At 42.1% G+C, this 25573-nt stretch overlaps 1 protein-coding gene across 5 annotated transcripts; it reads right to left on the bottom strand.

The window, feature by feature from the left end:
* Window positions 1–6434: 6434 nt before the first annotated feature.
* LOC148142430 (procathepsin L-like) lies at window positions 6435–24317 on the bottom strand. Of its 5 annotated transcripts, none has more exons than XM_087976626.1 (4): window positions 24226–24317; window positions 11591–11799; window positions 10571–10693; window positions 6435–6662 (listed from the first exon to the last, which is right to left on the bottom strand). In XM_087976626.1, the coding sequence occupies exons 2-4, from the start codon at window positions 11720–11722 to the stop codon at window positions 6450–6452; spliced, it is 468 nt and encodes a 155-aa protein (XP_087832752.1). In that variant the 5' UTR covers window positions 11723–11799; window positions 24226–24317; the 3' UTR covers window positions 6435–6449. The 5 variants fall into 5 exon arrangements, with proteins under 5 accessions (XP_087832752.1, XP_087832750.1, XP_087832747.1 ...); XM_087976624.1 differs by having other exon boundaries at window positions 11591–11732; XM_087976621.1 differs by lacking the exon at window positions 24226–24317 and adding an exon at window positions 21765–21783 and having other exon boundaries at window positions 11591–11732.
* Window positions 24318–25573: the final 1256 nt, after the last annotated feature.

Here is a 25573-nt window from a genome sequence, read left to right as displayed (position 1 = left end):
TGGAATCTCCCTCTTTATGGGCATTTAAGCGGGCATTGGATAGGTACATGGAGGATAGTGGGTTAGTCTAGGTTAGGTGGGCTTGGATCGGCGCAACATCGAGGGCCAAAGGGCCTGTACTGCGCTGTATTCTTCTATCTAGACAATCCCCTAACCTCCACATCTTTGAACTGTGGAATGGTGAGCATTAATTCTCAGAAATGGAAGTACTCTTAACTCCTCATACAGATTGTCTGAGGGTACGAGGTGTTGTGTCAAGATGTAGGAGAGCATTCCAAGATAAGGTTGAGATGACTGGGAGTGCTGAATATATAGTCCTTGCGAAGTGCTCCATCATGGACATGCTGGTCAGGCATGTGTCCCCTTCTCTCTCACCGTCGGAATGAAAGTCACCCAATCTTTGGCAGCATCTTGACTCCGTTGATGCCTCAGTCACAAAGAGGCCTTGATGGACCTCACCAAAGTAGATGCCACTGATGCTGCTGGGTATGACATTGGTACAAACTCGATTCTGTTGTTACCACGAGGCTGCTTTAGATATCGCTTATTAATGCAGTGACTGCAGTTGCTGCCGGATCTTGTACTGGGGTTGAGCTCCATTGCTGCCTTCATGAATCTGTGATGGCGCCGTGCACTGACAGGAACCCAAACTCATCTTCTCCCAATCTCCATGAATCTGTGCTTGATACAGATCATGACAGGAACCCGAAAAAACCTTTCCCCTCTCTCCATGAATCTGTGCTGGATAGCGATACTGACAGAACCCAAACTAATCTTCACTCTGCTTCAATTAATCGATGATGGATGCAGTAATGACAGGAAACCAAACTCACCTTTTCTGCCTCCATGAATCTGAGCTGGATACATATACTGATAGGAAACAAAATTCACTTCCGCTTTGCCTCCTTGAACCTCTGCTGGATACAGACACTGACAGAAAACTGACCCACTTGCACCCTACCTCCATGAATCTGAGCTGGATGCTCATGCTGCCAAAATCCCAGACTCACCTGCACAGCTAATTTTTTGAATCTATGATAGATTCAGATATTGCCATGAACTAAAACAGAGCTCATCTGTTGCCTGCACGAAACTGTACTGGATATGGGCACTGCCAGGGACCTAGACTCATCGCCGCCTGAGCAGCCATGAATTAGCGTCAGGACAGGAGCCATGAGGAGCCCAAACTCTCTCGGCTATCTCCGTTGTGACTCCATGCTGCTCGACACACTCACAGGTTTCGCTGCTCTTCACCAAGAGGTAATTAAAATAAACTCCAAGAAAACTTACAAGCGAACGCAGACAGGAGAGAAGAAATTAAATAAAACGAAATGAGAATGAATCCCGACTCCACCACAATCTTACTAGAAGTCTTGGAGATTTACCTTTCCTATGTAAGGGTAAGTTTCAGCAGAGTTGATGCCTTGAAGTAGAATCACTAGATCAAAGGCGATCAATGCGTTTGAAACAGAGCAATCTGTAGGTCCTTGCATACAATCAATCAGATTCTGTTCACTGAGAGAAACCAGTTTTCCATGCCTTTTTGCCCACTGTCCTTCTATGCCACCAGTTGCACTGAAAGCCCAGGAAGAAGGACATTGACCCTAGTGTTGACAGAAATATAACCACATTAAATCATACTGATCTAAAAACGATATCCAGTTTGCATCTACATTCATATGGAACAGTCTCACACTAATGTTCTTAGTCTAAATGTTTGTTCAAGTTTCTCAGAATTACACAGAATCTGTGAATATCGGTGTGCCTAGATTCGGATTTGATTTGATTTATGTATTGTCACGTGTCGCGAACAACAGTGAAAAAAAATTGTTTATGAGCAATATAGGTACATGATAGTATGCGAGGATGAAGAGATCAAAAAATACTTGGAAAATGGTACATTGCAGAGAGTGGGCACAAGGCAAATTCAATGTCAGCAAGATCAGTATGATTTGAACAAGAGAGTCCCATAACCGTCTAATAACAGCTGAGGAAAAGCTGTTCCTGCACCTGCTGGTGGATGTGTTCAAGCTTCAGTGTCTTCTACCTGACGGAATGCATGTAAGGAGTACATTACCGGGGTGAGTTAGGTCCTTGGTGATGTTGCCTGCCACTTCGTGACAGCGAGATGTGTAAGTGGTGTTCATTGACAGAGTGTTCAATTCCATAATGGCCTGGGCTGCGCACACAACCTTCAGTAGTTTGTTATGATCCTGAGCTTCCCAGTTGCCATACATGGCCTTCCGGACCCAGACAGTATGCGCTCAAAGGTGCAACTGTCGAAGTTAGTGAGGGTCCTTGTGCACATGCCAAAATTCCTGAGCTCTCTGAGGAAGAAGAGGCGTTGTTGTATATTTTCCAACGATACAAACACATGGTAATTCCCGGAAAGATTATCCATTATGGTCAGTCTATGAAATTTGACATTTTCCATTCTCTCAACCTCATTCCCATTGATGGAGATGGAAGCGTGTTGTTCTCCTTTCCTTCTGAAGTCAATTATGTGTTCTTTAATTTTACCGAAATTGAGAGAGAGAGAAAAGCTATTCTCTTGCGCCACGTCAATGATTCCTCTATCTCCCTTCTGTCTTTTCATTCATCGTTGTCAAATTCCCCTCCTGTTACAGTGCTGTCGTCAGTGAATGTCTAGATGGTGTTCGTTCGGAATTCGTGGGTGTGAAGGGAGTACAGGAACTGGTTGAGCACTCATTATTGGGGGACGCAAGTGGTGAAGGTTATTCGGGAGAAGGTGCAGTTGCCTATCTTCAATGATTGGTATCTGTGGGTCAGACAGCTGCGGATCCAGTTGCAGAGGATAGAATCATGACCAATGTCATAGGGTTTTGAGTTCAATGTGGAGAGGATAAGAGTGTTGAAGGCAGAGGGTTAGTCAATGAGCAGGAGTCTAACAAAAGTGTCCTTGTCCAGATGTTCAAGGGGTGCAGGGCGAGAGGTATTTCACCCACTGTGGACCTGTTACTTTAAAAGGCAAATTTTAAGTGACCGAGGCAGGCTGGGAGAATGGAGTTGATGTGGACCCTCACCAGCTTCTCGAAGCACTTCATGATTATTGTGCTTAGGCCACTCGTCGGTCCTCATTAAGGAACAATGTATGAGTTTTGTTTCCTCACTTACGAAGATGATGGTGGACTTCATGAAGCAGGTTGGGTATTCAGCTTGTAGAAGAAAGAGTTTGAAGATGTCGGAGGATTTTTCGCTAGCTGGTCCACACTGGAGCTGAGTGCTTGGCGGGGACAGTGTTTGGGCCAAGCAGCGTCCTTAGGGTTATTCCCAGGAGGACTGATCTGATTTCTACAGCAGTGACTAACAACTTGAAGCATTGACATGTAAGAGGATTATTTGATGATGAAAAGTCTCCTTACTAGCAAAACCTGTCTCATTGTTCAATTTCACCTCTTGACAAATTCACAAAATGCATTGGCTATCTGGGGGACATGGCATGGCTCTCAGAGAGGGATAGGATGAACGCTGTTTCCGATTTGTTACAAACGACCATGGTGTTCAATCAGACCAAATAGCCTCTCAGGGCAAGATGCACAGGCTCCTGTTGTATGGGCCTTGCCCATGAACTTTGGCATCTGGCATTTTCTGGTCCCCAGTCCAGGGATCGACCATAGTGTGGTGCGGGGGCGGTGGGGGGGGGGGGGGGGGGGGGGGTGAGGTGGGGAGTTGTATTTGCGTCTGCAATCCAGAGACTTGGTTTCAACAGTCCTTTGGCTACAAAGTGACCAGTTCGGGGATTGGGAACTTTTGTCACAGGAAGAAGAGTTTGCAATTCTTCACCTCTGAGGGCTGTGCGTTGAGAGGTCTGGGAGATTGCAGTTGTGAGCGAGGATGGGTGATAACACTATATGCAATGGTGAATAAAATGAATCTTGGATGGGAAGGGATTCCATAAAGTTGTTGGATGAGGTGTGACGGTGTTAGCAGCACAGCCTTACCTCTGCAAACCTTGTTCCTCTTCCTTCCACATGCGACACCAGGCTGCCAGTACACACATTGATCCTATGTGACCATGTCGTTCGGCATCATGGTGCTGCAGTTATATTAAGCCTTCTCTCCACCGAGAGAGAAACAGCCAAGTGGAAGTTCAAGCTGATACCACTTATCGAAAAGGATCAAATAACTTACAAGGTTTGTCACGCTTGCCACTAAACCCCCCTTTCCTTCATTGTCTCAGATTTAATGAATTCCGGTTACTGGGTTAGGCAGGAAGGATCGGACTCCTTGTTGCTCCCTGTTAGCCCTGCAGTGGTTTGTTCAGTCAGCCTCGCAGCATTTCTGTCTGGCGGGGATGAGGGAGCTCTGACAATGCTGAGCAGAACTGGGCGGCAGTTTGCAGGTGGATGCTCAGCCACTTCTATGTTGTCTTGAGTCTGGGTCTTCGGAGAGACCTGTGTGTGCTTCCTCCTCCAGCAGGGCACTGCCCCTATTACTTGTGATTAGAAAGTGGCACCTCGACTACAGGCCTGTGGAGCAGTGGGCGTTGGGGTTCAGCTTTGTGGCCATGGCCAGCAGACGCTGAGGGTGCTGGGTCTGCTTCTCCATGGAGGTTAGATGATCCATTGATTGGGATATCTGGGTCCAAACAGTATATCTGCATCCCTGTCGTCTTTCAAGTGTACATCCCTGTCTGCTGCATCTGCTGTTCCCTGGTACATGTAGATGTTTGACGACAACACGGTCTCTTCTGTCCGCACCGGGTCGCTGGCAGCCCTCCGAGTGCTGTGGGAAATGACACAGTGAGGGGCTTACCAAACTGTGCTCCCACACCCTCAATAGCTCACATTCCCAGGGAGCTGGTGGTGTGTGCTGGACGCAGCCTTACTGATATTTCCTCTGAGGCCGCAATACTTTCATGCTCAGAGAACGAGGAGGTGTCTTCTTTCCCTGCGGAGCGAGAGTAGATGCTGACGGAACCGACAGAACACGAGAGACAGAAGTTTGTGGGACCAATGCAAAGACACACTGAAGAATTAATGAGACTGACAGAGTGCTAACAAAGGAGTGATGAGTGGTATTTACTCGCTCAGTGGAATGTGAGTGTATCATGTTTTCTTGTGAGAAACAGGAATCACTCCTCACATGTTGAGGAATCTGTTGTCAGACACCTCTCCACCAATCCAAGAGCTTTCTGTCCTCCAGTGTTCTCTCATCTCCTGGAATGGCAGAAAGGGAAGGATTGGGTGAGAGATTTAAGTTTTGCATGGCTGTTGGTGTTGGTACATGCGGGAGGTATTCCGAGGTAGTGAAGTGGCAATGCCGATGCGATGTTGATTTTGAAGATGAGGAAGACGTCAGTGACAGCATGAATCTGGGTAGGAGGGGGTTCTGGGGCTGGGATAGAGTGAGTCGGAGGGAGAAGGTGAGTGGTCACAGAGATTCTGACACATAGCATTCTTATGGCAATGTTAGTTGTTTTTCTGTCCCATTCTCTGGCATGTTCGAAAGCATTCCTATCTGAGCAGGGCAAGGTTACCATGCTCGTGCTCATGTGGGTTCACAGCAGCCTTTTCATGATGGCTCAGCTCCCAGGATATCGGGCGCTAATCAGGATTATATTGAATTGTTTCGGGAAGAATTTGTGTGAAGATTAGACTCGGAGCGGATGTTATAGCTGCATTGACGTAGCTAATGAGATGGTTATGATAACGATAGTGAGAAATCTCACTGAGCCTCGTGGTGGTATCCCTCCCAAACATTCAATGCAACTGACACCTAGTGAATCACAGTATAATCCGATCTTTTACAACTCCCAATTGTACACAATACTTCATATGCTTACCAGCAGGATCTGCTCTCCTGTCGATTAAGGTAAAAACAATGACTACAGATGCTGGAAACCAGATTCTGGATCAATGGTGCTGGATGAGCACAGCAGTTCAGGCAGCATCCGAGGAGCTTCAGCAAAATGTCCTCGGATGCTGCCTGATCTCCTGTCGATCAGCCTTGCCCAGTTGGAAAGAATGATTGAGAGAGGTACAAGGCCCAACAGAAGTGAACTGTAAATGGGGTATCAAGCATTTGATCGAATATTCTTTGAATAAGACTGGACATGGTATCACAAGGAAGCTTGGCACTGCAGCTTGCAACATTACCAATGTTGAGTTGTGCCAATTTACATCTGAACTTATATTTATTACATCGGAATTGTACTGGTAGACTTCAATTTTACAATTTAATCTAACCATTGAATTTGATTTTGAAGTAAAAATTCTCTAGATATTATGAGTAAAAGCACGAATATTACAATTGATACATGTACCATGCTCCCTTGCCTGACCATAGCCAATACCAGGAAACAAATGCAACAATAAAGCAGGAGAAGCAATTTAGATTAAAAATGATCTACTGAAACGTAGCCTTTCCTAACAATTCCTACAAGCTGATCATAACGCCCAATCCTGTTGAGAAGTTAATGTCTGCACTTAATAAACTTGAGAGCTTTTTCTGATTTTTACCTGGTTTTTCACTGGAGTAACTAATCCTTCTCTCCGCCAGTCAACAGTTGCAGTTCTCAATTGGATGTGACTTTCTTCAGATTCACTACTTTTATTTCTTTCATCAGTTTCAATTCCAGTCATGTTAACAGCTTCGATTCGGGGAAATCCATTCATGAGCTTATTGAACTCTTCATTGGTCTGAAAATTCAAACACATTGGTGAAATGATTGACTTTTAGTGGTGATTATGTAGGAGAAGTGTCAATAACGTAAGAGAGCTACATTCTACATATTCGCAGACATGAGCATGAAGTGCGGGGAAAGCAATGAGGGCACTCGCTCCTCGTGTTTAATCTTTGACTGAATAAATGAGCAGCAGGCAAATAAGTGGCCGTCCATTCCGTCCCAATCCAATATAAAGCTGTGTGAGAAACCTCCAGCAGCTCAAATATCTCTGCTCGATCTTTCAATTACCAAAATGGCAAGAGCATTATACATGTGTTTCATTTTGCAAGAATCAGTTCGATTGTCGTCTCTGATCATTAAAACCTGACAGGTCAATTTCATCATGGAAGGATAGGTTAAGTCACCTCAGATTGGTGGGATTTATTGGTGTTTGAGAAGAACCTTCCCAATCAGGAGGATTTCAAATTTCATCACTTGCCTGACCTGATTTCCAGATAACACGTTGGCCTTGAGTTGGCCTCATGGCCCTTGCACCATTAGATTTAGATGCGAAACTCAGATTGTTCATTTTCATGAAGATACTGGGTTGGAATGGTTAGAAAATGACCAGATTTGATGCTATCCATCATCACATAACTTATCATCCGGAACTGTGGATGTCTGCATGTCAAACTGAGATTGCAGACTGGTATTGAATCATCTGGTGTCTCTTTTTGATTAGTAGGGAGGGGCACATGTCGGTTTGAAAGGGGATTGAATATGTCCCATCCTCTGAGTAATAAGCTAGGCCCGAGGTCCATGCAAAAGTCCGATTTGCACCTGCCTTTTTGCAGGCGATATGGAGCACGCCTTGTTCCACTCCTACTCTGACCCCTGTCAAACTTCTGTCTCTGATCCATTGATTGTTGCTTCCTACTCTCACCCAGAATTAGAAATAGTAATCAATTTTACTTCGAATTTCCACCCTTGTCCCAACTTCACCTGGAATCTCTGAAAATCTACCTTTCCTTTCTTGATTTTAATGTTTCCATTTAAGGGCTAGACCATCTACTGACTCCCACAGTTACGTTGAACTACATCTCCTCACACTCTGCTATCTGCAAATATTCCATTCCATTTCCCAGGCTCTCCACCTGTACTGCATGTTCATTGGTGTCACCACCTACTGGGGTGTTTATCCTTACCTAAGGACTCCTTTCAATGCCGTTGACAGGCTGTCTTACTCAGTTTGCGCAATTGTTTCCTCACCCATAAGAACATAAGAAATAGCAACATGAGTAGACTAGTGGCCCTCCACTTTGCTCCATCATTCCATTATGATTGACCCAAAATTGCCCATTTTCCCGTTCCTTCATTTTCATTGTAACACTTGATTCCCCTACCGCTCAAGAATCTATCTCAGATTAGGCATACAGAGAGGCCGAGTGTCAAAGAGATGTATAGTATGGAAACAAACCCTTCGGTCCAACCTGTCCATGCTGACCAGGTATCCCAACCCAATCTCGTCACCCCTGCCAACACCCAACCCGTATCACTCCAAAACCTTCCTATTCATATACCCATTGCAAATGCCCTTCAAATGTTGCAATTGTGCCAGCCTCCACCACATGGTCTGGAAGCTTGATCCATCCATGTACCACCCACTGTGTGAAAACGTTGCCCCTGAAGTCTCTTTAAATCATTTCCCTCTCACCCTCATCCTATGCCCTCTCGTTCTGGATTCCCGATCCCAGGGGAAAGAAATAAATTGTCTAATTATCCTATGCATGCACCTCATAATTTTGTAAACCTGCATAAGGTCACTCCTTACCCTCTTACGCTGCAGAGAACAAAACCTCAACTTGTTCAGCCTCTCCCTATCGCTCAAATCCTCAGTCCTGCCAAAATACTGATAAATCTTTTCTGAACCCTTTCAAGTTTCACAACATCTTTCCGAGTGGATTGAGACCAGACTTGCACGCAATATACCAACAGTGGCCTAACCAATGTCCTCACAACAGCAACATGACATCCCAACACCTGTATTCAATAACATGACAAATATAGGCGGGCATAACAAAGGCTTTCTTCACTATCCTATCTTCCTGCAAAGACATTCAGGCTTCAGACAGAAGGATTTCCTCCACATCTCGATTTCAAAACGCTGTTGTTGTGATTAGATGATGTCAATTCCGAGCCTCTCTCATTCGCGTCAACATCATCTGTGCACTCACCCTGTCAAACCCAGTGAGAACATATAAATTTCAAAGGGATCGCCTGTCATTCTTATAAACCCCATTCAGTAAAGTCCCAACCTGATTAGTCTTTACTCGCTAGACAATCTTTGGTGCAGTTGTTCCCCTCCATCTCAGAAGAAAAATAGGATTATTTCTGTCTTCACTTTCTACCATCCCATTCTCTGTTTCTTTTTAGCGAACAAATCCTTTACCAATGCCAATATGTTACGCAGTAAACCATAAGCTGTTATTTTGTTTAGCAACAGCTGATGTGGCACTGCATGACATGTCTTTTAAAATTCCAAGTGCACACAATATATCGGCTTTCCTGTGGTAAAAAAACGTTTTGTCTCTTTGTTCACTTATTAACATTTGTGTGCACATAGATCCAGCAAGTTATTAAAGAGGCAAAACAAATATTTGTCTTTAATGCAGAGCAAAGACAGTATCAAAGTGGGGACGTCTTGTTGCGATTGGACAAACACAGAAGGCACTGTGATGAGCATTGATTTCACTCGTTACGGAGGAATATTTGGAAGGAAATTTGAAGCATGTTAATTAAAACTATTCCTACGAAGAAGAGGGTTATCAAAGAGAAACATTTTGACAGACTGGGCCCACTCCACAATAAAGTTGAGGAGAATGAGTGCTGATCATACTGAAACAAATAAGACTCGAGGAAGATTGACAGGGCTAATGATGAGAGGATGATTTTCTTGATGGGAAAGGTGAGTACAGAACCAAGACCTGACGTAGTCATTGTCGCTGTTATTTACTTATCTATGCGACTTAACTCTGTGATCTGCCTGTATTGTTCGCAAGACAAAGCTTTTCACTGTGCCTCAGTACACATCACATTAATTTCAATTCGCTTCAATTCAATTCAATTCAGTTCAGTTCAGTTCAGTTCAGCTCAGTTCAATTCAATCCAATTCAATTCAATTAATTTATTTTCAATTCATGGAATGCTGGTGTAATGCTGATGTCATTAGTCACATGTTTTGAGATGCCAAGAATAGGGGAAATGACCAACTGTCCTGAGGAGCAATAATACAGAGAGCAGGATCATGTACTTCAATTTGTTTGGAATGCAGGTTAGTTTAACTGCTGTGTGATAAAGTTCAGTCAGCGACAGATAGGGCGGAGCCAGAGATACAGCAGACTCAAAAAGAATATTGTTGCCGAAGGGAGCAGCTTCCTCAGTACAGAATGCAACTCCGGCTTCCACAGGTCATAATGGACAGCGTCTGTGAAGACTCAACAACACAGAGGTGTATCCATAGTGTGACCGCCGTCCATAGAGGGAGCTCAAGCCAGCCAGTGTTGTTTAATGCAATTTAGTTGTACAGAATCTGATCGTGCAAGTGAGCAGAAATGATCGAATCAGGGGATTGTTAGTCATTTGAGTTCTCTTCCGCAGAGAGAAATGGAGACTTGAGTCATTGAATATATTCAAATTTGAGAGAGATGTTTATGATTTCCAGAGGAGTTACGGGTTATGGAAACCGAGAATGAGAAGGAAGGAATCAACAATTTGGAGTAAAGTGAGATCAGTCATTGAGTGTACTGAATGAGTGAGTCAGCTTGGAGGACCAAATGTCCAAGTGCTGCTCCTGTAGCTGAATATAACTTCACAATTATATTGCTTCACAATTTCACAATGACCAGCATCAAATAGATCCCAGACGATACATCCTGTACACACCAGAGCTGCAAATTTGTTCATTCCCATTTTAGATGTGCGTTTTCCCAATGAGTGTTCGATGTTGTGTTGTTCGATGTATCTCATATTGTCCTCCCATATCATTCTCCTGTAGCTCTCCTCATCCTGAATAAAGAGATTAATATAATCAGGCTGCAGCATCTTTCATTTATAAAATTATACAGAAGCATTAAAAATCCGCTTGTGAAACCTGAAATAACATTTTGCTATCAGGATCCATCCTCCCACCCAGATCTGAAAATTATTAATCAGGTTCCCCTCACCCCATTAAAAATAACGCACCCGTAGCAAAACCTGTCGAGCTGCCAGTCTGAGAGATTCATGCTGAAAGTGAATTAAGAATAAAATAGCTGAACAAGAGGATGGTTTAATCGACCGTCATGAATGACGTTGACAATAGATACGTTCTCTCGACTACCACCTGTCCCAGTCTGAAGTAAGATTAAGCCAGTGGCAGGCAGGGAATTCAATAAGCCACGGACTTGCGAAAAAACCGAGGCCAATACATGGGCAATTACTGTGCATGTATATACCTTCTTAACCTGTTGTGTGAGAGACCTGCCTTAAGTTGACAGCATAGTAAAATCAGTGTCGGCAAAGAGACGCTTCATTGAATGGGCCGCTTGGGATGATCAGACGGCTTCCCCATCCCTCTGTCTCCAAGTTACCCACTGACAATTGCCTCTTCAACACCATGAATGCATCTTAATCTTCTAGTGGCAGGTTTTTGGTTTTTGTAGTAAATCCAAAAGGACTGCAGCGGGATCCTAGTAAATTAAGATACACAAAGTCGCTACTGATTCACTTTGCGTTTGGTTAGTTATCTAATGAAGTTAGAAACTTGGAGAATACCCATTGAATTTCAAGATCAATATTTTCTCAATGTCACTTCACTCAACAGATACTTCTCATTGACTGCAGCTACATATTCTCAATCTCTGCCAATGGTGTGCAGACCATTTCTATTCTGAGTGAGCTTAACATAACAGACTCTCCTTTTACCTTGGTGTACTGGTTCCCATGTTGTGATTTCCAATGTTTCCAGTCTTCATCTAATTTCGAATCAAATGTGCCTGTTGAGGCTGCAGCCAGAACAGATACCGCCACACTGCCCAGAAAGAGCCAGAAGTTCATGATGGACAACCTAATAGGCAAAACCAGTGGGCCTCAGACAGGGAGTGGGTAATTTTCAAGTTAGCTGTTTCCTTATTCTGAGATGGAACAAAATAAATGGTACAAATAATACAAAAAATACAATTCCAACAATTCATCCAATGCTGAAAGTTTAATGTAATTCACCTTCATGAGGCATCGTCAGTGGATTGGAATCTTCCAGCACTAGATTGATCAAATTAATGACGCTTCAAATTTAAAACCAATTATTGGAAAGAACACGGTAAAATGATATCATACTTTTCCATAAATTGCCTTCTTGTGATGAAAATTATTTGTCTCACGGTCCACAGGTTTAATCAGTCAACAACTCATGTCGTAATGATTACATTGCATTCAACCTGACATTGAGCAATGAGTCCTCAGAAGGTATGACTGTACGTTTAGCAACAGGAAATAAAGAACAGGTGGACATATTTTATATCGTTATCTTCTGTCACTTTAGACAATGCAAAAAAAAATCTGAAGACGACATGTAAATCGCGAGTTGAAAAGGAAAGAAGAAATTGAACCAATGCAATCAAAATGGAAAGATACAGGGAAAAAAATCAAACTGAAAAAACTCGTATGTCCTCAGTAAAAAGATAGGATTAATGATAGAATTCCGAAATTGAATGTGTGCAGCATTTTTAAAATGTTGATATAAAAAGTCACAAAACAATGTGTATGACATGAAAGTTGTTTCAGAGGAGTGGTTCCAAAATGGGCACGGAAGGGACCATTCAACTGAGTATTCAAGAATCCTTCATGTTTAAGAAGTAAACGAACAAGGCAGAGGGAATTTGGCCAGCTCGTTTGATAAGCTTCAATGTGAAAAGGGAAAGTTGAAACGAGAGGCAAGCATTTGTGTTTTTTTTTTACACAGAGGCTGGCACATGCCTGGAAAATGCTGCCAGTTGAGGTGCTCGAAGTAGATGCAATGTCGAAGTTAAGAGAAATTTAGACAGACACATGAACAGGCAGGATATGGAGGGTCACAGAACATGTGAAATCAGATTAGATTAAATTAGAAAGGCATCATAGTCGGCGCAACCTTGGTGGTCTGAAGGGCTAGTTTATTTGCTGCACTGTTTCATGTTTAAAACCATCGCATATCAGTGAAATAGTGAGAAATGGTTTTCTGGATGACTGTGTGTGCTGATGAGAAAGGAACATAAGTGTCTGGTGGGTCTCATTCCTGTGTTTCTTAAGAGCATAGATGGAGAGCACAAACCAAGGAATTGTGGGACTTTGTAAGAAAGGTATCGAATAAGTCATTACAATTTTAAATTTGATGTTGATTGCAGGAATCAAATTGACAACTATAGCCTTACGGTTGAATGCATGGGGTGTAATTATAAGGGTTTTTCGAAGAATACGTTCTAGAATCAACTGGAGAACAAGCTATTTTCGTCCTGGTATGTATGAAACCAGAAAGGATCAACAATAATAATATAGTAAATGATTCGTTCAACAAATCTGGTCACAGCTTTCCAGAATTTCATATGCAATGTAAAATTGAAAATCTTGGATATCAAGCTAGTGCCTGAAACTGAAAGAAGATCAAGCACAAGAAGGTGATGACAGCGTTTCCCTCAGTGGGAGATGGAAAAAAATGTTGAGAGGTATGAGATTGGATAAACAGTGGGATACAGTTAAGGCAATTTGTAGGTATTCATATCAAGGAACTATTCAATGGTGTAGATTGTAAGAGAAGAACGTACCATTAATGGCTAAATATCAAATTCAAGTCTCGTCTAAATAAATTGATCATCATCTGTGCAAACATCGATGAGGAGATAAAAAACATAGAAACTGACAAATGACAAACAGTGATTAAGAGAACAAGAATATGAATGTTAATGACAAATAAAAAAATAAGTAACTGAAAGCAAGGACTTTAATACTTATTTAAATGAAGAAGCTAGCTGAAATGTTGATTATTTCGATGGTGAGATTTGCCCATGAATAATGGGAAAGACTGATGTCGCAGGGAGTTTGAACAAATATCCAGTTTCATGATAAAAACAACAAAACAAAATGATTCAGAATCAAGAGGTAAAGGGAGGGAATTACCTTGTTCACTGAAGGAACAATTACACAGAAAACAAATGAGTTTAAAGTCTGACATTCACTTGGATCTGACTGATTAGATCTGAACGGTTTAAATGTAGTTACTGCAGTGATAATGGGTACAATAGTGGCAATATCATTGCGGTTCAGGAATTGTTTTCACTGATGGAAATCTGCAAATAGGGCAACTCACAAAAAGGAGGAGAATAGAAAATTGAAAGATTTATGCAAGTTAGGAAACATGATATCATTGGCTAAAATAGAACAAAGAGTAACAGCAATAGGCCTATCGGTCCTACAAGCCTGTGTTGACACATATTGTCCGTCACCAATGAACTGTCTTCACTTCGAGGAACCATGACCCTCAACCTCCGATCCTGCTCTTGTTTTCAACCAGGTACATCTTGAATACTGCCATTGTGTCTGCTTCCACCAACTCTTTCGGAATGCGCTCTCGGCACTCATCACTTTTTGTGAAATACTTGCCTCTTTTAAAATGCACGCCCGCTACACATGTTTCCCCTAGTAACTGACCCCTCCACCCTGGGAAAAAGTCTCTGACTCACCATTGGATCTATGCCATTTATGTCCTATTATCTGACAGGTCACCCCAAAAAGCAAACTCAGTCTCCATGATAATGAACATAACACATAGAAAATTGCAGCACAGCATGGACCGTTCAGCCCTCGTTGCACAGACCTGTGGAACAAAAGTAAAGCACATCTACCCTACACAATAACAAATTCATCCGTAAGTTTTCTAAATGAACATATAAGTGACCTTATCGCTGGCTGGGCAGCCGTTGCTGCAAACAATGCGTTCCACACCTTTTCTACTCTCTCAGGAAATAAACTATCTCTCACACTTGTCCGATATCTTCGATACAGCCCCACAAATTAAAGTTATCCCGTCGTGCTAGCCATTTGAGGAATAAAGGCTGTCAGTCTCCACCCTGTCTACCTCTCTGATTATATCTTATGTCTCAATTCAGTCACCTCTCAACCTTCTTCTCTCTGACCAAAACAGCCTCAAGTCCCTCAACCTTTCCACATAAGACCTTCCATCCATACCAGGCAACACTCACGGAAATCTTGTCTGAAGCCTCTCCAGAGCTTAAACACTTTTCCTCCAATTCGGTGAGCAGAACTGTATGCAATATTCGAAATGTGGCCACACCAGAGTTTTGAACAGCTGCAATATTTCCTCGTGGCTACGAAACTTAATCCCTCTGCCAATAAATGCCAATTCTGGATTAGTGGTGCTGGAAGAGCACAGCAGTTCAGGCAGCATCCAAGGAGCTTCGAAATCGGGCAAAAGTCCTTCATCAGGAATCAATAAAAGCTAACAGCCGTATGCCTTATAAACAAATTTATTAACCTGCATAGCTATTTTCATGGAGCTCGGTACATGGACACCGAGATCTCTCTGCTCATCTCCACTTGCAGGAATCTTACCATTCGTCGAGTAAATTTATTCCTGTTACCTCCTCATACTTTTGCACGTTAACCTACATTTAGCTCCGCAGCCCAGCTCTACGGATTATTTTTCTCCCTCTGTACCTTGTAATATGAATGAGCACTATCCACAACTCCAGCGACCTTAATGTCACCCGCAAATTTACTATCATCTGCTTGTCCGCCCTCATCCAGATTATGTGTAAAAATAACAAACAACAATGTCCCCAAAACAGATCTTTGCATTACACCACTACTAACGGAATCCCAGTAAGCACATTTCCCATCAACTGCCTCCGTCTATCTTCTTTTAGCGAGCCAATCTCTGATCTAAACCACAAAATCACCCTGAATCCCATGCCTCCGTACTTTGTGGAATAGCCAAGCGTGGGGAACCTTATCAAAAGCCTTTATGAATTCCATGTGCACCGCATCATGTCTTGACCCTCATCCAACTCGTTGGTCATCATCTTATAGAACTCAATAAGATTTGTGCGGAATGGACCTCCCCCTGCGCAAAACCATGTTGACTATCCCTAATCAACGGATTCTTCTTCAGATTATTATAAATCCTGATGCTTATAACCTCACAACCGAGGAAAGGTTCGCTGGTCTATAATTAACAGATTTGTCTCTACTAACCTTCTTGACAAAGGGGAGAACATTTGCTATCCTCCAGTCTTCTTGCTCTATTCCCGTCAATGAAATTTCCTCCCTGTTTCCCAGGAAATCCGAGGATAAATCCCATCCAGTCCAGGGGCTTATTTATTTTCAGATTTTCCAGAATTGCTACACCTCCTTCTTGTGAACCTCAGTCCTGTCGAATTTATTAACTTGCATTTCAGTATTCTCGACAGCCTTTCTCCATAGACAAAAAGTCCCCCATGCCAGGCAACATGTTGGTAAACCTTTTCTGTACACACTCCATAGCAGTGACATCCTTCTGGTCGTGAGGTGAACAGAAGTGTTAACAATATGCTGAGTGTGGCCTTAAACAAAGTCCTCTAAAGCTGAAACATAATCTCTCCACCCTTGCATTTACTGCCCTTTCAATGAAGCCAAGCATGCGAAAAGCATTTCTTCAAATACCTATCTACGTACGCTGCTGCCTTCCATGATCTGCGGACCCAGACCCCAGATCTCTCTCCATACTAACTGTCCTAATGATTCTTCCATTCACTATATAATTTTATTCTGTACTTGACCATCCTTAATGCATCAACTGACTTTTTTCCAACTCAACTTCACCTGCCAGTTTTCTGCCCATGCAGTAACTGATTGATATCCTGCTGTCTCCTCCGAAGGTCATCCTCACTGTCCACAAAACCACCAATCCTTGTCGTCCATAAACTAACTAATTTGCCCAGCCATGTTTTCCTCCAAATCATTTATGTAGATCACAAATGACAGATATTGAACCACTGAATAATTTGGAATTTCACTTCTCCGAACCTACCATTTTGAAATGAATTTTGATTCATTCCACAGCTACCTCTTCCTTTTACGAGTAAGCAAGGTCTATTTCTATCTTGCCAGTTCACCCCTGAGACAATGTGACTCCAGCTTTTGTATCAATCTGTCATGAGGGACCCAATCAAAGCTTTTACTGAAGTTCATGTCGACAGCATCAATTTTTTTTCCCTCATCAATTATCTTTCTCAACACCTAAAAAAATCGTTCACGTTCGTGCAGTGTGACCTTCCCACATAAATATAATGAGTCTATCCTTCATAAGTCAATTTGCTTCGAAATGCGTACAGATCTAACTCTGAGAATCTTTTCCTATCGTTTCTCTGTAACCAATGTGAGGCTCACAAGTCCATACATATCACTCTGACCTTCCTTAAACAATGGGATAACAATGGCTACCCTCCACTCCGTTGGATCTTCACCTGTGGCTTACCCTAGTGGAATCCATTACATCACAAATATTAAGTAAAGTCACAAAATGCCTGAGGATCTTGGGTTTCCTCTCTCTCAGTGGTCACAGATGGTATGTCGTGGTTAAACAAAGGGGTCACCATATCTCAGGAAAGGGCTTAGGTCGAGAATGTGGGACTTTCAAGGTAACCGTATGCGATATGGAAAGTAAAGAATAACAGCACCTTTAAATATCACACTATAAGCAAGGTTAATCAACATCGTTTTCTGAAAGGAAATTTAATTTGTTCAAACGATTTTGAGGATATAACGACAGGTTGAAATTCGTAGGAAGCAGGACAGTATTGTGCTTAGGTAACTAAAAATGGTCGAAATTGTTCGAGATGAAAGAAACAAGAGTTCACACTGACAGAGTTGTATATCAGCGGAAACAGAGAGTTAGCGAACTAATAGGTGACAGACAGATGGGATGAACAGATAACTTCTAAGTTGGCAAGTTGCAATGCGTGGAATGCCGCAGCGATTGAACATGGATCATCATCTGTCTATCAGCTATAGCAGTAACAAAATGAATGAACAGAGTCTTTAACAGCCAAATCTGCAGAAATATTGTTTGCAATGTAAATTGGGAAGAGGACACAAACTGTTTGCAAAGTAACGGAGAGAATTTCGCGGCAGGCAGATATTTGGCAGATGGAATAAAATATGGCAAAGTGGTCGATTCTCCATTTCGTTAAGGAAGCAGGAAAGCAGAATGTAATTAAATGGAGAGGAGAATGCAGTTGGACTGAGGGATGCAGGACAGCCCCAAATACATTCTGGAGAAACTCAAAAAGTCTACAGAATCTATGGAGTGAGAAACAGAGTTAATGTTTTGAGTCTGGTTTGACATTTTCAGAACTGAAATGGGCGTTCTCCATGCCGTTTTTAAAAAAATACAGTCACAAAATTATGTGTATTGAACTTAACTGACAATTCTTTGTCCATTTTGCGCATTTTATTTAAACAGTTCCCATAATTTACTGTTGACGACTTCGAAACTATCCTCAAATTTAGAAATTGTGCTTTTAATTCCAAAGAAGAATCCGTTAAAACCAACTAGGAGAAAGTGAGGGCTGCAGATGCTGGAGATCAGAGCTGAAAAATGTGTTGCTGGAAAAGCGCAGCAGGTCAGGCAGCATCCAAGGAGCAGGAGATTCTCCTTCTCCTTGGATGCTGCCTGGCCTGCTGAGCTTTTTCAGCAACACATTTTTCAGCAACAATAAGTTAAACCAAAGCTTGAGTGAAATGGCAATCATCCTAGTCTTTAATTCGTATGTCTTGAAGGAGCTCTTCATTTCAGGCAGAGATCTCTTAATCAATCATTCTCCAGTGTATATTTTTAATCAGAGTTTATTATCATTGTACAAGACTGTGGTGGAAGTCTTGGTCATGCACATTTGTGTCTCACTGGTTCTGCTTTCTCGTATTTTCAGAGATACAGAGAGCAGGTTTATATACAATGTGTGCATGAAGTCTTCAGTTCGCATATGATGCGGGGCGAGAGAGACACGTCAGTTGGAAGCTGGGTTTGAGGGATTGGCTCGTTGATGCATTAAAGATTGGTGGGGGGTGGCGAAGAGTATACAGTGTTAAGGGTCGAAAGTCAGGCTGAAAATGACGAGGAATGCTGGGAACTGCAACATTTGATGGTTATTGAGGGTTTAGGATTGTGACTTCAGGGGGTCATTTGCCACACAGCGAGTAAGACCGTTGTGTCAGTGTGAGAGATGGGGCGGGTTCTGCTGCGATTAGCTGCAGGAAGGATAGTTCTGTTGGATGGGTGGTTTTGTAATTTGGTAGATGACCCAAATTTAGGGGTGCAGTGGAGAGTGAAGACTATCTCCCAGTAAATGGGACGTTGATCAGATGTGTCAATGGGCCGAGAATGACAGATGGATTTTAATTTCGCTAAATGTGAGGTGTTGCATTTTATTAATGAAGTCGAGGGCATGTCTTATACACTAAATAATATGCCCTGGGGAACTTTGTTGAACCAAGAGACCTATGGGTACAGATGCACAGTTCCTTGAATGTGGAGTCACAAGCAGACAGCATGATCAATGAATTACAAAAATGTACAACATGGAAACCGGCCCGTCGGTCAACCTTTCCGTGCTGAACAGGTAGCCTCAATTAATCTAGTCCCATTTGCCAGCACTGAAACATATCCTTCTAAACCCTTCCTATTCATGCACCCATCCAGATATCTTCTAAATATTCTCATTGCACCAAACTCCACCACTGGTATTTGTGTTCATGCCTTATTTCACATATGCAATACTCTATCGCAGCCGATAAACAACCCTCCTACCAAATAATTTCTTTCCATTAGTGTTTCATATGTTTGTTATCTACATCTATGTCAACTCAGCATCATGATTTCCCTGACCAATATCCTACATCAGTGTTGGATTTATATGATTCCTTTTCGAACAGTGCCACCCTACCACCTTTCCACTTTTGTTTGACGACTCATGAGATATTCAGCTCCTATATTTGGTCACTCTGCAGTCATATCTATGTAAGCATAACTATACCATAACCATGCATATGTATTTGCGCAACTGTTAAATTTCCTTTACTGCAAATGTTTATCACAACAAACACAAAGTCTTCGCACTTGTCTTTTCAATGTTTTTTTTCATCTGCTTAGCTTTCCGTTGTACAATGGCCGATTTTCGTACCCCATGTATTTTTAGTTTTCCACTTTCGTGAACAACTGTTACATTTGAAATTTGGCTTCTTAATTTTGTACGAAGTTCCTCAGAATAATTGTGCAGGACCTATTCCTTGTTCTGAATGTGTCATTGGTACCTACATCGAGAGTATACTGCTGGAAAAGTACAGACGCTCAGGCAGCTTTCGAGGAGCAGGAGAATCGTCGTTTCGGACACAAATTCCCCAACAGGAAGGGTTGACACGATATGCTTTTTTCAGCACCACACTCTCGACTCTGGAAGCCAGCATCTGCAGTTCTCACTTTGTCATGTTTGGTACTGAAATGTCAACTTCAAAATGATGAACCCTCCCCCCTTCCATTGTAAGTTCCTTTTCTTCCCTGAGCAGCTTCCCTAATCCTTTCAATGGCTGGACAAGAGTCTGGACTCTTGTTCAATACTGCAGAAAAAAAATCAATACCCATCACTATACTGCCTCCTTCTCCTACGTTTCATTATTCTTCTCCAGAAGGTAATGTCTTACTCAATTATGGTGCAGTGATCAGTGAGCTCATCTATCCCTCAGCCATCAAACTCCTCCAAAGAAGGTGGAAGAACCAAACATTCGCTGAATAACAGGAAAGGCGGTGCCTCCTCCACCTCTTCGGTCCCCAGAGCTATGCCAGCTGCACCCTACTTTACATCAATATTGATCAAATTGGAAGACCATAGCCTTAAGACTGTGGCTGCCACCTCAAAAAAAGAATTAAATGTACATTGAAAACGCACTGGTGCACCGCTTTGTCTTCATCTTGGTCAGTAATTTATGAACTCTAAGGAGAATATCTTCAAGATTAACTTATTCTTTCTACAATAGATCGCATAAATCGCACACCCGACAGTCACCACACATCACCTGTTCTGCCATTGTCATTTCATGAAACTTCTTTTTTTAATGTAATTGATAACGAATAAACTAAGTGCTCTCACTCAAAAGTATTGATGTTCTGAAACTTCAGAAAACATAAGGGAAAAAGTATGAAAATATTTCCTGGATTTTAAAAGAAAAAGCAAGTGAACAAACAATCGCCCTTCAATCACTAACCCATTTCTCTGAGATTCCATGTTATTTTTTCTTAACTTCATGCTTTTGGGGTTTGGAAGTGTTCACAGAGCTGACTCTTGATGGCTTTCTGAGAATCAACTTTCAGCTCCTGTTCAGCTGCAGAGTGACCAATTAATAAAAGAAAGGATTGTCTGAAATCCCTCACGCACCAAACTCTCCAATGTGCACTCGGTTTCAGATGTCCTTCACAACTGCTTTGGAAGACTACAGATTACAAATGTAGGGAGACAAAAAGAGTTAATTCGAAACTCCATTGGTATGTTTGCTGAATCTGCACCATGGTTGAGCAGAACTGATAACTAACTAGTTAATATATTCACATTAAGTTTTTACAGTACACCTGCCCACAAAAGTCTCTGACTGTAGCCGTTATACAGCATATTTTAATTCCACATCCTGCACAGACAACCGCAGAGAGGTAGCAGCATTTTAGAACATAAGAGGACTGTGTCACCAGGGATTTTCCCACAAACCAAAGTGCCATCCATGAAAGCCAGCAGCTCTCCAATACTCAGTGTGACCAGATGAATGGTTTCTAAATTAAAAGGTGAAAGGAATGTTCTCTGGGAGGCCTGACAAGCTGTCAGTGTGACAAAGCAACTGAGCCAAATAACTAAGATTAATGAAAAAGTCAACAATCCAAACATTCCACATGAAGTAAACAGAGCGATAAAAGAGATTTCATGACAGTATTCATCTCGCATGAATGTGAAAATATTGTATCTTCGATTTAAATACTATAACTTGTGAGATCCTTTCAATCTATGAATAAAGCCTACCCAAGAACCACATGTTCGGAAGAAGGGTCACCGACCGCAAAACATTATCTCGCATTTCTCTCCATCGATGCTGACAGACTTCCTGAGTTTTTCCAGCAAATTCTGTTTCGGTTTCCACTGAAAACTGTATTCACTTTCCCCTCTAACAGAATCTCTTCGTGTAATGCCACAGGCCTTTAAAAAGTGTAAGGTTGACTTTGAGCTGACTTGATATTTCTGCTTCAGAAAAGCGTAAAATAAACTTTTCAGCAAAAGATGCCGATCACAAAAGATAAGTTTGATACAGACAAAACGTGAAACGGCTCAGAATATTAAACGCCAAAGACTGATTTGCTGTGCAGTGCTACACTTACACATATAGCAGAGACCTAAAGATTCTATTCTGAGTCTGTGATTGCGCTGTGCAACTCCAGTTCAGTCAAGCTCACCTTTAGAAAGTCAAAGTTGTTTTATCACAACCCGAAAACTTATCAATGCATTCACTCAGGGCAACTGAATGCCACGAGAACCTATATATTCATATGACTTGCAGCGTGCGGATGTCACCGCTGAGATTATGAACGTGAATAAGCTTTGAAAAGGAACAGTAATCATTATTAGTGCAGAGGCACTCTCATTATACAATACCTTCATGTATTCAGAATGCGTATACTACTGAAGTAATAATTGTTGTTTTGTTTTCTACTTTTACTCAAGGGCTTCCCTAACTTATGCATCATGGTATATTTCAATTTACAAATCCTCATTCAATAAAACGCATAAATACTGTCGCTGTAAGAGCAGGGCAGAGATTGGTCATGTTACAACTATGAATTGCACCCCCTGTGTCCCCAAAGCCTGTCCATCATATAATAGGGACACGTGAGCCTCAATGACGGATCATTCCCCACTTGTTCAGACAGGTGCAGTTCCAAATCCACTCAGCAGCACAATGGCACAGTGGTTAGCACTGATACCTCACAGCACTAGGTGTCCGGCTTGACCCTCCCGCCTCGGGTCAGTGCCTGTGCGGAGTTTGCACATTCTCCCCGTGTCTCCGTGGGTTTCCTCCGGGTTCTTCGGTTTCGTCCCACAGTCCTAAGATGTGCAGTTTAGGTGAATTGGCCATGCTAAATACCCGAAAGCGTTGGGTGAAAGGATAAATTTAGGGTTGCACTTTGGAGGGTTGGTGTTGGGTTGATGGGCCGTAGGGCTTGTTTCCACACTGTATAACATCTAATCTCTAAATAAAAAAAGAATCAGAAGTTGCAGGAAAAACGTAGATCTGGCAGCATCTGGACAGTGAAATCCATGTTATGGTTTTGTGCCCCGTAACACGTTTTGAGAATCCACGGATATTTGACAATTTACGACCATTCATGCAAAAGCAGCCGACTTAGTTGTCAACATTTCCACAAATATGCATGCCTTCCACCACCGATACTCAGCACCAGCAACATGCACTGTCTACAAAACGCACTGCAGAAATTTGCCTGATATCCTGTACAACACATTCCAAACTGGACACCTACTTCAACTTAGAAGGACATGGGCAGGAGGTGTAGATGGTTGCAATTCACGTCTAAAGCACACAACAACCTGACATGGAAATAAACATTGCTCCTTCAGTGTCACTGAGTTCAAAACCTGCATTACACTTCCTAATAGCATAGTGCATTTAACAAGCTCATCGCCACTTCCTCAGGTTTAAAAGAGGAAAGGACAATAAGCATCAACCAAATCAATAAGTCCTAAATCCTGTGAATGAGTATTCAGGAAATAACAAACGGACTGAGACCCGATATTCACGGGACCTTCAAATGTTGGTTACCGTGACATTAAATAGAACTCTTTCCTCCTGTACTCCCTCACTGAATGAGCACCGTATCCCAGAACATCTGATATTGCTGCACCTGAACACAGCTGAAGCTGATTCAACCTGAGACGTAACATCCCTGAGACATAAATATCCACCCTGATCCAAACAAATCTACCTTTAAAATAAAGATTCAAAACTGGAAATTTGTCAAAAAGTAGATAATAGTTACTATCGTTAAAAGTAGACAACTATCAAGGAAAATATAGACATGAAATGATTAGGCTACGTATGTTGAAATATCCAGATTGAAACTTCCCAGGTTAAATCTGTGCAGTAAGAATATGTCCAGTTTTGCGACCTGTTAACCACTGTCAGTAAGTACAGAGCAGGAATGGGAGGATTTGGAACTCCATCACCTCCCAGATCAGGGAAAATGCCAGAGCAGACTGAGGCAAAAATCAGAAAAGCCCCTCAACGAATCGGGGATAGTTCGGGTGAGGATGCCTCACAACTCTCTCTATCGTGGCTGGATACACTTCAAATCACAAATCTCAAAGACACGATCCCATGTTTCATATGAAACAGCATATTCTATTCCTAATCTGTGCTGGTCCGTCTGTTGACCCATCACTGAAGTCCAAAAGGAAAATAATACCTTGCATGAGTAAACTCACCTTTGAGTGCTCTTGTCCATCTAAGAACAGCTGTCTCTCAAACTAGTTGAGTACTGAATTTGTGTCAGTGGTGCGACTTTATATCGACACAGTAGACTCACCTACTTAACCGTCATTTAACTGACAATGGATTGACATGTGGATGAAAATGAAATATTAAACGACAGATCAGCTTCAGGTTCGCTCAACAGTTCTGCGCAATGAGAGCCAAAAAGCCTCTCCTGTTCTATGTTCTATATTTTATTCTAGCCATCTCCAAATGAATGCTAGCGTTGCATTTGCTTTCCGAATTATGAAGTCAACGTGAATGATAAGCTGACAAGAGTATTCACTCATATCCTACACTTCTACCCTTCCCACCGAAGTCCACAGCCTCACGCGTTCCCACTTTCATTGCTATCTGCCACTTCTGCACACTCTCCTCGGCTGTCCGAGTCCACCTGCAGCCTTCCCGCCTCCTGAAGACGACATATTCTTCCAAATATCTTTGTGTCATCTATGAATACAGCGACATTGCTTTCGGTTCTTTCATCCGCACTATATCAGGATCTGTAAACTTCTGGTTTATGTGAGCAAATCGGCGCAATATGTGAGAGAGAGGAAACAGCATGGGTCCCATCGAGTCCGTGGTGACTCCATCGCAGACATAATGAAATTCATCCCTTTTGACCTTTTATTGATATAACAGAGTTCTAAGTTTTGAAAAATATGTTTTTTCTGCCCAAGACAGTATGCACTTGACAAGATAAAAGGATAAACTGAGAGTAGTCTGGAATATGCAGTATCTCCTGATATCCAGGCTTATTTCAGGATTAACTTCTGGATTCTGTCCAGTTATGACATTGATAAGAATATGAGTACAACTTTTTGGAGGGATATGGGCCAGCCAAATGAGACTAATTTAGTTTGTGATGACAATCAGCATAGATTAGTTGGACCAAAGAGTCTGTTTCCATGTTGTATGACTCTCTGAAACTTCGTTAAAGTTGTGAAAGATGAAGTCAGAATCTATTCCGTTAGCATTGCTTTTAAGGAAAAACTCAGTCAACCAAATCTATAAGCATCATTGAAAGTGTCAAACCTGTTCGGAATCCCATGATAAGCACAGACCCGAGCATGCAACGCAGAGTATGTTGCAGATTGGAGATCATGTTATGATAATAAGATAAATTCTGTAACAGAATGGAATGGTATGTTCCTTTGGGTTTTGAAATTTCAGGTTGAAAGTGTGACCAATGATAATTGATTATCTTTCTGAAGACTCTTCTAAACTACAATAACCAATAAGAATTTATCTCAGCAACGGTGGAACAGACGCCTTGTGGTGAATGGCCTCCATCTCCTCCTG

This window comes from Chiloscyllium plagiosum, unplaced genomic scaffold (assembly GCF_037043375.1).
Source record: "Chiloscyllium plagiosum isolate Xiang-an unplaced genomic scaffold, Cpla_swu_hap1 HiC_scaffold_29, whole genome shotgun sequence".
Classification (NCBI taxonomy): Eukaryota; Metazoa; Chordata; class Chondrichthyes; order Orectolobiformes; family Hemiscylliidae; genus Chiloscyllium; species Chiloscyllium plagiosum.
This window is presented reverse-complemented; position numbering and strand designations above follow the sequence as displayed.